This window comes from Bos indicus, chromosome 17 (genome assembly GCF_029378745.1).
Source record: "Bos indicus isolate NIAB-ARS_2022 breed Sahiwal x Tharparkar chromosome 17, NIAB-ARS_B.indTharparkar_mat_pri_1.0, whole genome shotgun sequence".
Lineage (NCBI taxonomy): Eukaryota > Metazoa > Chordata > Mammalia > Artiodactyla > Bovidae > Bos > Bos indicus.
The window spans coordinates 14,549,580-14,562,182 of NC_091776.1; the positions used below are offsets into that span (position 1 = coordinate 14,549,580).

At 36.7% G+C, this 12,603-nt stretch overlaps 1 protein-coding gene across 7 annotated transcripts in view; it reads right to left on the minus strand.

Moving 5' to 3' along the window:
* Positions 1–1,965: 1,965 nt before the first annotated feature.
* Positions 1,966–12,603, minus strand: part of GAB1 (GRB2 associated binding protein 1) — a 127,909-nt gene continuing 117,271 nt past the window's right edge. For 5 of the 7 annotated variants that reach the window (XM_019977515.2, XM_019977514.2, XM_070769063.1 and 2 more), the window contains 5 exons: positions 11,232–11,321; positions 9,446–9,539; positions 8,071–8,194; positions 4,799–4,921; positions 1,966–3,967 (listed from right to left, as the gene is read on the minus strand). In XM_019977515.2, the coding sequence (XP_019833074.2) occupies positions 3,809–3,967; positions 4,799–4,921; positions 8,071–8,194; positions 9,446–9,539; positions 11,232–11,321 (590 nt within the window). In that variant the 3' untranslated portion in view covers positions 1,966–3,808. The remainder of the gene's footprint in view (positions 3,968–4,798; positions 4,922–8,070; positions 8,195–9,445; positions 9,540–11,231; positions 11,322–12,603) is intronic. The other 2 variants (XM_019977517.2, XM_070769062.1) reach the window with 1 other exon arrangement.

Below are 12,603 nucleotides of genomic sequence, written 5' to 3' on the forward strand. Positions count from 1 at the left end.
GCTAAACAGAACATAAAAAATACTGTTTTTGCTAGAGGGGGAATGCAGGCAACTTCCCACTAGTAGAAAAACAAACACTGGGGTTCAATTTAGAGTTTGACTGAGTTGAATATGAAGATTATAAGCTTCCATGGATTAAATATAAAGTTCAGAGGGAATTATGACATTAATGTACAAGCATGGCAGTATTTCTGTATCAAATTAGTCTATGATTAAATACAATGCTATATATACATACACACACTCATAGTACCTTTATGGAAGTCTCTAAAATGCTCACAGTGGCTTATACAGTATTGATGAAAAATAAAGATAAAAAGGTATAGTATGTAGATAAAAACCATTTTTATAGCTTACTGAGTGATACCTCCTGTGGGTTCAGTAGCTTAAACTGTTCAAGTTCAAATTCTGATTTTTTAAAGTGGCATTGCACACTGGTATTCAAACTTTCATGAAATTGTACAGTTTTTTAAAAGAAAGACTAGAAGGGAGAGAGCATAAACGTGGTAGAAAAAGACTTCTGATTTATAACTCAACTGTTACGTGGTTAACAAGTGGTGTTCAACACATGTCTGGCCAAAACTCGGCTTCTTGTAGGTGATTAAGGATATTAAGGGGTCTGTTTTCCCAATGGTTTAATGGTAAAGAATTTGCCTTTAATGCAGGAGGCACAAGAGACATGGGCTTGATCCCTGCGTCAGGTAGATCCCCTGGAGAAGGAAATGGCAACCCACTCCAGTATTCCTGCCTGGAAAATTCTATGGACAGAGGAGTCTGGCGGGGCTACAGTCCATGGACTTGCAATGAGTCAGACACAACTTGAGCATGCTCGCATATGTGTATTTACATATATATGTGTATACACATATAGGTATTAAAAATGTTTGATTCAAATTTTGTTTTTATAAAAGTGCATAGTTTAAAAACTTACTAAAAATTCTATCACACTGGAGACCACTTATGTATAAATTTCTACTACCAGGATAATTTACTTTATGTATAAACTGGGAATACGACTATAACTCTCTCTAGTTAAAGAATCTCCTGTAATGTGTGTTTAAACCCTATTATTTTACTTACCTACATTTGCATGAATCAAAATTCTCTTGATAGTACTCAAATAACAAGGCAAAGAAACAGACTGGCAGCTGAGGCTTCACCAACTATAATCTCAACTTCACATTTGTGTTACTTAGAAATCAATGTTAGATTCTTAGTAACGGACTAAGACAAGTAGACAAATGTGGACTCAAGATATGGTTACACTGATTAAATGGACTTTTCAGGCTTTATGTATTGGGCTTATACAAAGTTTACTTAAAAAAGATTCTAGCACTAAAAAATGTTTGGGAGATAAGAGTCGGACACAATTGAGCGACTTCCCTTTCACTTTTCACTTTCATGCATTGGAGAAGGAAATTGCAACCCACTCCAGTGTTCTTGCCTGGAGAATCCCAGGGACAGGGGAGCCTGGTGAGCTTCCGTCTGTGGGGTCGCACAGAGTCGGACACGACTGAAGCAACTTAGCAGCAGCAGCAGCAGCTCTGTAAGAGACTGTCTTTCCATTTAATTTGTTAATCCAGTGTTTAATGTGAATTACTTTAACAAACTGCCTAATACATTTTAATTCTTAAATTACTCAGCTTAATGGGAAAATTTCTACAAATTAGTGTTGTGGGTCTTCAAAAATGATAACTTGTAAAATATTGAGAAATTCCACTAAAATATTCATAATTGCCTTAAGCTTTTCTGATAGGTCACATTTAAAACAATATTTCTAACTGTGAATTAGTCACATATCTATTGTTATGTTCTAAATCTCAAAATATGCTTATCCTCCATGCAACACAAGTAAGTACCCTCACACTAAAAACTGTGTTGTGTGTTTTGATAGCTCAGGAACATTTCAATGATTTTTTCCTTTATTTTGTGGTTTCATTATAAAACAACTTGCACACACCAAACTCAAACAATCTTTTTTATTTAAAAACCCACCTCAAAATTCAGTTCTGGGTTTAGTTTCTGTTTAAAAATAAGCAAACATTTAAAAGCATCAAATGTTATTCGTCTACAATTCATCTTGTTATGAACGATTTTTTAGTTCATGGAGGGGACATAAACCCATTACATAAGTCAGGCACAGGACAGTGGCCAAGGGGCCAGAAATCAGGGCACATCTGTGTTCTCAGGCAACAGTTAGAGGTCTGAAGTGGGATGGGGGAACATGACTCAGCTGTAGGCTCTCCGATCTCTATGCCCCCTCCAAAAACTGTTAGTAAGTCTCAAATCAGTACATAACAGATTGTATGTAACGTACTTAAAACCCAATCAAACCAACAACTATATCTGCTTTCTAAATTACATTGCAAAGCCAAGACAGATAAATTATAGCCTCACTATATATAATGTGTGATCTTGATATCCATGTCACAGGACCATGTTATAGGTGAGAAAGAATCATACGATACCTCTGGTGGTTTCAGAAATCTAGTTGGAAGAAGTCCATGGCTATAAGATTTCACATTATAGCAAGGCTCCACTATTTCTTGAATTGGGACAGTGAATATAAATCACAGTACAAAATCGTTAATTTTTTTTTTTACTGGAAAAGCAATAGGTGCTACATATGAGAATCACTTATATAACATCTATTTAAAAAAACAACGCAGATATAAAACATTAATTGCATAGGGATTTAAATAGGATAAGGCCAAGAAGAATATTAAGTAAAGTTTTTTTAAAAACCATAGAAAGGGCACTATGGTGTCAAAAGACAGAATTTCATTCTTAGAGCAATAAATCTGCATGACTGTCTAATTAAAAGTCACAGTATGTTGCTATAACTAACAGTGAATATCAACTGTGTCATTAATTCCAAACTGGAAACCAACAACATTAGAGGATTAACAAGAACACAACTAAAGCTCGTTGTATAAACCTGATCAGTGTATTAGCACATCAGTGCCTGGTACGTACCTGATTAGCTGTATAATCTACACTTTGCAAATAGCGTAAATTTTAATACATGGTAACAAGTGTGAGAGCACATCCTCACCGCATGCCATCAGTGATTTACACGCTTACTTGATAGTGTCATTATTCACTCTTTTCAAGGTGTAAGATCCCACCCGGCAGAATCTTCACTGAATGAACCCAAAACACTGTAATTAACAAACTATAACAAGGTTCCACCATTGAAAACTAAATGTCCACGAACCAGGGAACTAAGTCCTGACGCCAGTATGGACACGATGTTCAGCACTTTGAAAGGCAGTGAATGATGAGTCCAACTCCACTTTGTATTTTAAGCTAACGATCACCCCGTGAAGTTTCAGGTAGAATGGCAGACTGCGAACGTGCTTCTCATGCCACGTTGTTATCCTGCAGGTCAGAGAGTGATTTCTCAATGGGAAAGTAGCTTAGTTTACTCAGCATCGTTCTTGAGGAAAAAACAAGAACTCCCAAAAGAATCGTGTTAAGGTCCATTTGGGAATACCCAAACCAACGCTTCAGATGAAAAAGTGCATAAATACAGTAATACTACAAGTGTGTTAACTACAGAACAAATGTTTCTCTGGGAACCAAACAATAGTATTTTCCCACATTATTTACATGTGATGAATTGTTCCGATACCACAAAGCACCATTTACAGTCTTGACAGCTTGATGAAGCCTGAAAGGTCCTCCGACTCTGACTCTACTTAGTTGAGGATCTACCTAGAGTAGAAGGGTCAAGTTATCTCGGGTCAAGCAGGATTTCTCTTTACAGTTCAGTCCTCTTTCGTTCAGACACGTTAAAGCAGTCTTTTCATTTCACATTCTTGGCTGGTGTTTCGGATTCTGTGGATTGCCTCCCATCGGTCCAGGCTTCCCGGGTGCTTTTCAGAGCGAGGGTCTTCTGTTGGTCAACCACCACATAGTCCACTCTCTCGTCGGCTACGCTGCTGCCTGAGCCGCTGCTCTTTTGCTAAAAAGCAAAGGAAAAAAATCCCATAAGTTCCCGCAGAAGGTGTGCTTCTGCGTGAACTCCAGTCTTAAAACATGAGCATATGCACGCTGTGAATAACTTCTGAAATTCTACTGGTTCACCAAAAAATAACACAAACGACTGCAACTTAATGATGCGATCACTATCCTAACTGTACTCTGCTTTTCCACTAATTTTAGAATTCTTATATTTAAGAATTAGGGACTTCCCTCGTGATCCAGTGGCTCAGACTCTGTGCTGCTAATGCAGGAAAGTGTAAATAAACAGTGTCTGTATAATAAGAATGTGTGTGTGTGTGTTAGTCGCTATGTCCGACTCTCTGCGACCCCATGGACTGCAGCCCCCCAGGCTCCCCTGTTCATGGAATTCTCCAGGTAAGGATACTGGAATGGGTTGCCATTTCCTCCTCCATGATATCATAAGAATACAACTAATAATAATATCTAATTTGTGAGTATAACAACACCAACAAAAGCTTAAAACTTTTGGACAAAGTCAGTAAGGGAGTAATTTGGGTAAACTAACATTGGAAAGAGTGAAGACCATGATTAACTGTGGAACTTCAGAATTTTTTAAGCAAACATTTTAATGATAATCCCTAAGACAGTATAAAATATGTAACTTCCATGCCATTAGACATGAAAAAATAAATTAATCTGCATAACTGTTGTTTGTGATTTATAAAAAGGCATTAAGTAATAGAGTTTTCTAAACTTAAATTAAACATATTAATAGAATTCCCTCAAAGGAGACAGATCTTCAGGTTTCATACATGAGCTAAGTACATTTATAGAAAGAGGTTTCACTTACCTTACGTGGTGGTGTGGATTTCCCAGAATCTAAATCTAGATCTAGGTATTCCACTTGTTTGTCTCCTTTGGGCTTGATCATCGGGCTGTTTCCTCCATCAAGACTATTACTGCCAAAAAGATTCTGAAAGTACAATACAGTAAAGTGAACGGTCAAACATTCATGAGACATACTGCTCTTTACCTTGTCTGCCATCTATATAAGCCTAAATATTAATTTTAGGAGAATATAGCTTGAAGAAATGTCTCCACAGAAAATAGTATTTTAGGATGGGGAAAGATAAGTAATATTTTATTTATTTATTTTTTTGATAAGTAATATTTTAAAAATTGATTAAAACATAGCTTTGGGACTTCCCTGGTGGTCCGGTGGTTGGGAGTTTGCCTGCCAATGCAGGGGACATGGGTTTGATCCCTGGTCTGGGAGGATTCCACAATGCTCTGGGGCAATTAAGCCCAGGTGTTGCAGCTACCGAGCCGTGTAGCTGAAGCCCATGCTGCACAATAAGAGAAGCCGCCACAATGAGAAGCCCATGCACGGCAACTAGAGAGCCCACATGCAGAGCGAGGGCCCAGTGCAGCCAAAAATACATTGTAAGAACAACAACAACCAAAAAAAAAAAAAAGCTTAGGTAAGCGAGCTAAAAATAATTTGAAGAGTAAAACTTGGTTCCGACTAAGACTGGGACGTCAAGCTATAGTTAGTTGGAATAGTTCTACCTCAATACTATCTGAACTCAATTACATTCTTTAACTATAGGATCCTTATAGTCCATGTTTTCTGATTAATTTTTTTGTTTGTTTTTAGGGATTGACCAAGATGGTGGAAAGGACCTAAGCTCACATCTTCTTAAATTAAACTTTTCTCTTAAAGTTCTACATTTAAAGGCTTTCATGCTAAAATATGGTAACTAAACGCTATGAATACTGAGTCTATTGGCAAAGACTATTTTTCAACCGTCTGGAATTTTTACCAGTTGTTTCCGTCTTCTCTTAGCCACATCTTTCTGTCCCTAACAGAGGCTGTACAATAGAAGGACTACTGTCTAAGAAAAGAAAAAGAAAAAAGGAAGGCAGAGGAAGCAGTGAAGAACCAGAACAAAAAAGCCTGAGGCAGAAAAGTGAAGAAAAGAAATAGGTTATTAGGAACATGACGATCAATGCTAAATAAAAAGGAAAGGATGATGTGAATTTATATCCCTGCATACACCCTCTACTCTGATTATGACAGTCTTCAAACATGCTCCAATAAATGATTTGTTCCCAGACCTTGCTGCTTTTAATCTTAACTAAGAAGGTTCCTGACTTCTCCTAGGTGACGCTACGTGCTTACTAGGGGCTTTCACCTTGTACCCTCTACCACATAGATACTATTGTTCACACGTTAGCTCATACTTTTGGAGAAAACCATAACGATGTAATCGACTTGACAATTTTATACTTGTTTGAATGAACAACACAATTGGAAAGCTGCATAAATCCGCTTCTGTTGATTCTTTCATACTGCTACTCCATTTCTTTTGGGTTAAACAGAGTAAAACGTGATTTAGGGAAAGGATGATTGCTAGGAAAACTCTGCGTTTATTCACTCACGTATAAACGGAGCTGCTGACAGCCTGTGTGAAACGTTTTTATGAATCAGGAAAAGGTGCTCCTTTCTGGGGCAACAAAGTTCTGCCCCAGGACCCACAGCCTAGGGCGCAGGCCACGGTCTGGGTTGCATGTACTCGAATGCAGTGTGTGTGTGTGCTTTGCTGTATCTACTACATACTGCGCACGGCAGGTGTATGCAGTAGACAATCTGCATTACTGCATGTGATGGACCTAAATGCAGGAGGAGGTTTTTAAACCAAATCCATCAACTACTGCCAAGAAAACATTAAAAAAGCACTGGCAGTAACATGCAGGGCACAAAAAATGCAAGCAAATATTACTGCTCAGTTAGTATAAATAGCTACTCTTCCCCCCAACCCTGCCTTTATCTGATTCATGAAAAACTGAAATTGTTTTCTCTAAATGACTCCATATCTCATGCTCATATAAAAAACCAAGCTGGACTGCGTGTGGGAGTATGTGAAATTTTGTATTCAAATGCAACGACAGAGCTCATACCTGGAATTTCCCTAACTGAAAACATACAGAATTATTCACAGCGTTGCAGGCTATGAACAGAACCCTTGAGTTCATGTGACGTGCACATTTAATCTAAGTAAGGTGTCCCTAAACTGAAGTTCTCAGGATTGCTGGTTAAAATATAGTCTAATAATTAATAGAACTGGAATTTTTTTCATCCTTAAGTATTGTTAAAATCTATGTGCCGACAAAAAAGTCTGTTTGCTCTCTAATCTCAGCCGGGAACAGCCTGTGTCTGCCTTCTAGTTTTTAACACAGTGTTTTCCCAAAAGAGTTTAGAAAAACCCTAAGATTCTAGGAGTTATTGTGAAGTGTTCTGTGAAATAAAGGAAAAAAAAAAATATTTGGGACTTCCCTGGTGGTCCAGTGGTTAAGACTGCACTTCCACTGCAGGGAGCAAGCGTTTGGTTCCTTAGTCAGGGAACTAAGACCCCGCATGCCCTGTGTCATGGCCAAAAAAAAGTAAAACATAGTAGTGCTTTGTTTTTCTAAAATTCTTGAAAAAAATATATACAAATATTAAACATATTTTTGTTACTGTTACACACAATATATATGTCTTTAGAAATGATGTACCATAACTTGAATTTCAGGTGCTTAATTCAGTGAATTTCATAACTTAATTTTCAACCCTTAATGAACATTAAGGGTTCATTTCATGAATGCTTGATTTTAGACCTTTGTGTAAATGAATACATAAAGCACCCTGAGCACCCTGATGTGAGTCTGGAGAAATGCGTTATAAAATGCTTCCAGTATAAAGCATTTTCTTGAATGGTTTCAAACATCAAGTACATATGAAAAGAAATATAACTGAAAAACTTATCATTTTTATCTAACTTATATCTACTTTATAGATGTAGTATTACACTCTGACTCTATATTGGTTTTAGACTTTATGATCTGCTTTTCAAAAGCATTTTTAAAACTCTCCTTAACTTCTTATTCAAATTCCTCATTCTCTAGTATGGAATTAATTAAAATATATTACAGAGCAAAAAAAAAAAAAAGTTGTCCTTTTTCCTGAAGTAAATAAAGAAAGGTGGATGGGTAACATGTATGAACTGGAAGAAAGGTTGAGCGCGAACGACTCAGAAGGGCTGCTGAGGAAGAGAGATGTTAGGAGAAGACGCTACTTACGGAGTCTTCACTGGATAGGTTGGGGTTCATGGGAACGTAATTCTCTTCACTGTCATGCGAGTCGCTGCTTGAAGTTGTGCTGTGCACAGAATCCGGCCGGGGAGACAGGGGGAACCTGGAGGAGCTGACGGCAGAGAGGGTCGTCACAAACACACAGCCTGACCCAGGTTTCTCAGCTCGCTTCCACAGCAAGAATAAGAGAGAGGGCATACTCTTCCCGGAAGTATTGAAGCTTGTAACCATTTACTACACATATTTATTACAGTACACTTTATTGCAGATGTTCAAACACACATCTAGTATTTATAGCTATTTGTAAACAGATATTAAAAAAAAACATATTAAAAAAAAACTTTGAAAGGTTACTTTCCATTTATAGTTATTACAAAATATTGGCTATATTCTCCATGTTGTACAACACATTCTTGAGCCTATGCTACACCCAGTAGTTTGAACCTCCTACTCCCCTTTCCCTGTTGCTATCCCCTACCCTGCGGTAACCACTGGTTTATTCTCCACATCTGCAAGTCTGCTTCTGTAAAGGGATGCTGTGCTTCGCTTCAGCCATGTCCGACTCTTTGCGACCCTCTGGACTGTGGCTCCTCTGTCCATGGGATTCTCTAGGGCAAGAATACTGGAGTGGGTTGCCATGCCCTCCTCCAAGGGATCTTCCCAACTCAGGGATTGAACTCATATCTCCCCATAAAGGGATGTTTCTGGGCATTTAATAGCCTTGTGCAGAGCAAAAGAAAAAGAAAAAAAAGTATTGCTAGTGATATGGGGGATAAATAGAAAGTCACAGCTTTAAAAAGATTTAAGAATTCCTATTTTTAAAAAAACTTGTTCATACATATAAAATATGAACACATCAACACAGGTTTGTAACTGTGTACATTCTTTTTATTTCCACATATATATTTAAATGAATCTTTATTAAATAATCCTCACAAGAAACTATCATAGTTTCCAGATCAGTAGTTCTCAGAAATTTCTAGCCTCATGAACCTTTCACACTCTTAAAAAATTGAGAACCCCAAGGAACTTTTGTTTATAGGGTGTTATTTATTGATATTCACCATGTTACAAGTAATAGAAAAAAAATTAAACACAAGCATACACAAAAGCATACTCTATTTAGCTGTCACAACGGTATCACCCAATATTAGCCACCTCTGGAAAACTTCAGTGTACACTCATGAGAGAAGGAGAGTGGAAAAGCAAATGACATCTTGATATATTAATGAAAATAGTTTTGACTTCACAGAAACCCAAAAGTGGGGGGGGGGGTTCCCCAGACCATCCTTTGGGAACCACTGTTTTAGGTACTTTCCATTACAAAGAACAATTGAGCTATGAATTTTATACAAAGACTTACTCTCGAGCAAAACTCCTAGTGATGGGAGATCTAACTGGGGCTTGTAATTCTTCCCATTCTGGCAAAGGTTTTATTTCTAAAGGTGCTGGCTTGACTGAAACAAGAGAGAGAAAATGAGATTTTAGTACACAGAAATTTGGAAAACATGACCTTCTGTCTATACCTCTACTATAGCCAGAGTACACCTAGAGCTGGCTAGTTTTCACATGAAAAGAAGCTCACAGATGTTATGTGATTTCTCCAAGGTTACACAGCTAAAACATTAGTGACAGAAGCTAAATTAGATAATTTCCTGACTGTTTACTGAAAGTCTAAATAAAGCTCTATTATTACATGTTGGTTCTTAATTGAAGTAAATATTTTATGACTATAAACTTAATGAGAACAAGAAAGAGTAATGTGGCACAATTCCTTCATAGTTATTTGATTTATAATTTTCATTATTTCCTTATTTTATTTTTCCTACTAATGTTATATCGTCAAACACAGAGGTTTAATTTTCTATGTAAAAATGTTCTTCATTATCCACACTGAAGTATGAGCTGTGCAACTTTACATACAAAATGATGTTTCGAAAGCAATAAACACAACACTTTGCTAAAACCAAAAACTGAAAAAGGAATCAATGATTAAAGTTTTGAAATTAATTTGAAATTAAGTCTGGAAGCAAATAAAACAAAGCAATAATTACATCTTTATACTCAAACTCAGATCTGAGAAAGGCCGTAAAATTAAACAACTACCTCAAATTTTTAGCTTCCTTTAACCAACAATGTCCTCTATTAAGTAAAAATAAATGCTAATATTCTTATTAGCTTTATTTGTAAGAGGTCTTCACTAACTTACCCCATTATTGCAATCAATTACTGCAAGAATTAACTACTCTGCTAGTATATACCACAGAGCTCTTTGCCCTCAAAGTAAGATTCAGATTCCAGGAATTCAGAAAAAGAACTATAACAATATTATCTGTTAATATTCATTATAATTTAGGAGACTATTTAAACATAATTAGGTAAACATTTTATAGTTAAGATTTCATTTTTTTCTCAGTATCCCTCCTCCAGCCTTTGTCCATATGTATGTACTTTGAAATGCCAAGTTATAATTACCTTCAAACTATAAAATAGGTAGCCATTTTACAGGATCATGTAGATTTAATGAGGCTTATGCCACAGCATTCTTGTCAACTCAAATACAAAAAAATTCAATGTGCTTTTCTGAAGGCTACATTGGTTTCAGTTCGAGTTAAAATAATTTTGTTCATCTGTGCTCTTAAGATGGACATGTACAGAATACTGTGCTTACTGAAAGCATTTCTTTCACTCTGATGTTTCACTTTTTTAAAGCCCAAAGACAAATAGCAGTTTAGCTGTCAAATTCTAAGTAATGGCATAAAATAGTGAATCCATGGAAATGATTGTATATTGTCTCAGAACAGAATATATACATTATACATAAATACAGGAGGCGGTTGGAACTCACTAGCAGTTCACAAGCTTAAAGAAATCACTGTACTGATGTCTAAAAGGTTAAAAGAATAATGCGAAAGGACAAGACTGAACATCATACATGATCAAATATTTAACATGCTGCTGTTAATGGCATAACAAATAGACTCATTGTATATTATGGGAAGCATTCACTTTAGAAAGTATATGCTGGTAAGTTTTATTTCCAACAGTAATAGAATTTAAGACTCTTTTTTACTTTTAAAGGAAAAAAAAAATCACAGAATAAATAAATTCCCAACACCCCATCCAGCATGCGGTGCTAAAGTACATACCCTTTCTTCTTGTAGCAAAGTCACCTATGGTTTGTGAATCAGTTCGCTCTAAACCATGGGGTTTGGGTCTTAAAATTTTAGGACTTTGACCTAATTGGTAAAAAGAAGACTCTCTTAATATAATGTTATTTTTTTAATTGGAAAAAAAAATGGATTCTGTAAAAAAGCAACAGAGCCCTGAGCAGAAACATTACATCTCAAAAGCATCAGCAAAGTTTGTTTGTGCAGACTATTTCAGTCTTGCTACTGCATATCATTCATGCTTAAAACCACAGGAACCAGAAAGTTGCATGCAACAATGTCATAAGCAAAATGTTATAAAAGATGGTAGGGTTTTAGTGACATAACCACCTAGTTAGTTGTTATCTTTATTTGGAGGAATGGAGGAAAAATATGTGCCATGTTAGTTTTTCTTCTAACATGTCTTTGAAAACTGGATTGAAGAAAAAAATGATAAAACCGCACAGTGAGGCAGCAAGTACATCTTTTCTTTGAAGTCTGGTGTCTCATACGAAAATACCAAGGCCTACTTTCTTAATTTGATGGAAGTGTTCTAAAAACCTTTAGCTGACTACTCCCCCATCTCCTGAAAGCACCCTTCTAGAGAAGCAACGCTATAATGTCTGCAAATCCAAAGTCAAAATCAAGACCAGCCTTCCTTTCTCCTGGATACTCAGTGGCTCCCTGGGATGCCATTTTGTAAGGATTAGATGTCTAGATTCCGGAACTGCTGATTACCTGATTTAATGTGAGAATTGTTTTTTTTGGCTTTTTAGTCACGCAGCTTGCAGTTCCCCAACCAGGGACTGAATCTACACCCTTGGTGGCGAGGGCACACAGTCCTAACCACTGGATCACCAGCAAATTCCCAAGTTTTAATTTGAGAATTGGTGAGCATAAATTCAGTCGCTATCTCCCTGCCCCCGCCCCCCCCCCCTCCATTTAATTTCTGCCATGTACAAGTGCTGCTGAAAAGCCTTGTGAAAAGTACAGGCTTACCACCCAGCAAGTGGGCTCATGCTTTTCCCACTGAAATTCAGCCTGGAGATGCTGGGGTAGCAATGTCATTTCAATCAGGATTTAAACTACTTTATTCTCAATGACACCAAATTCTCTTTTTTTCTTGGCATTTACAAAACTGAGTTGACATTTATTATATTAGATGGCAAAATTAGTTTGCTGATTCAACACTGATAGCTAGCACCTCACTGACCGAAATCTACAAATTTTTGAAAATATGATTTTCTAGCTTATAAAACAGGAAAATTCCCTAATTCACAGGTACTCTCAAAGGTACTCTTTAGTTGTCTTCATAGAAGAATACTTTATTAAGTGAATTTTTTTTTACAGAGCATTTATAAAATTTACATGT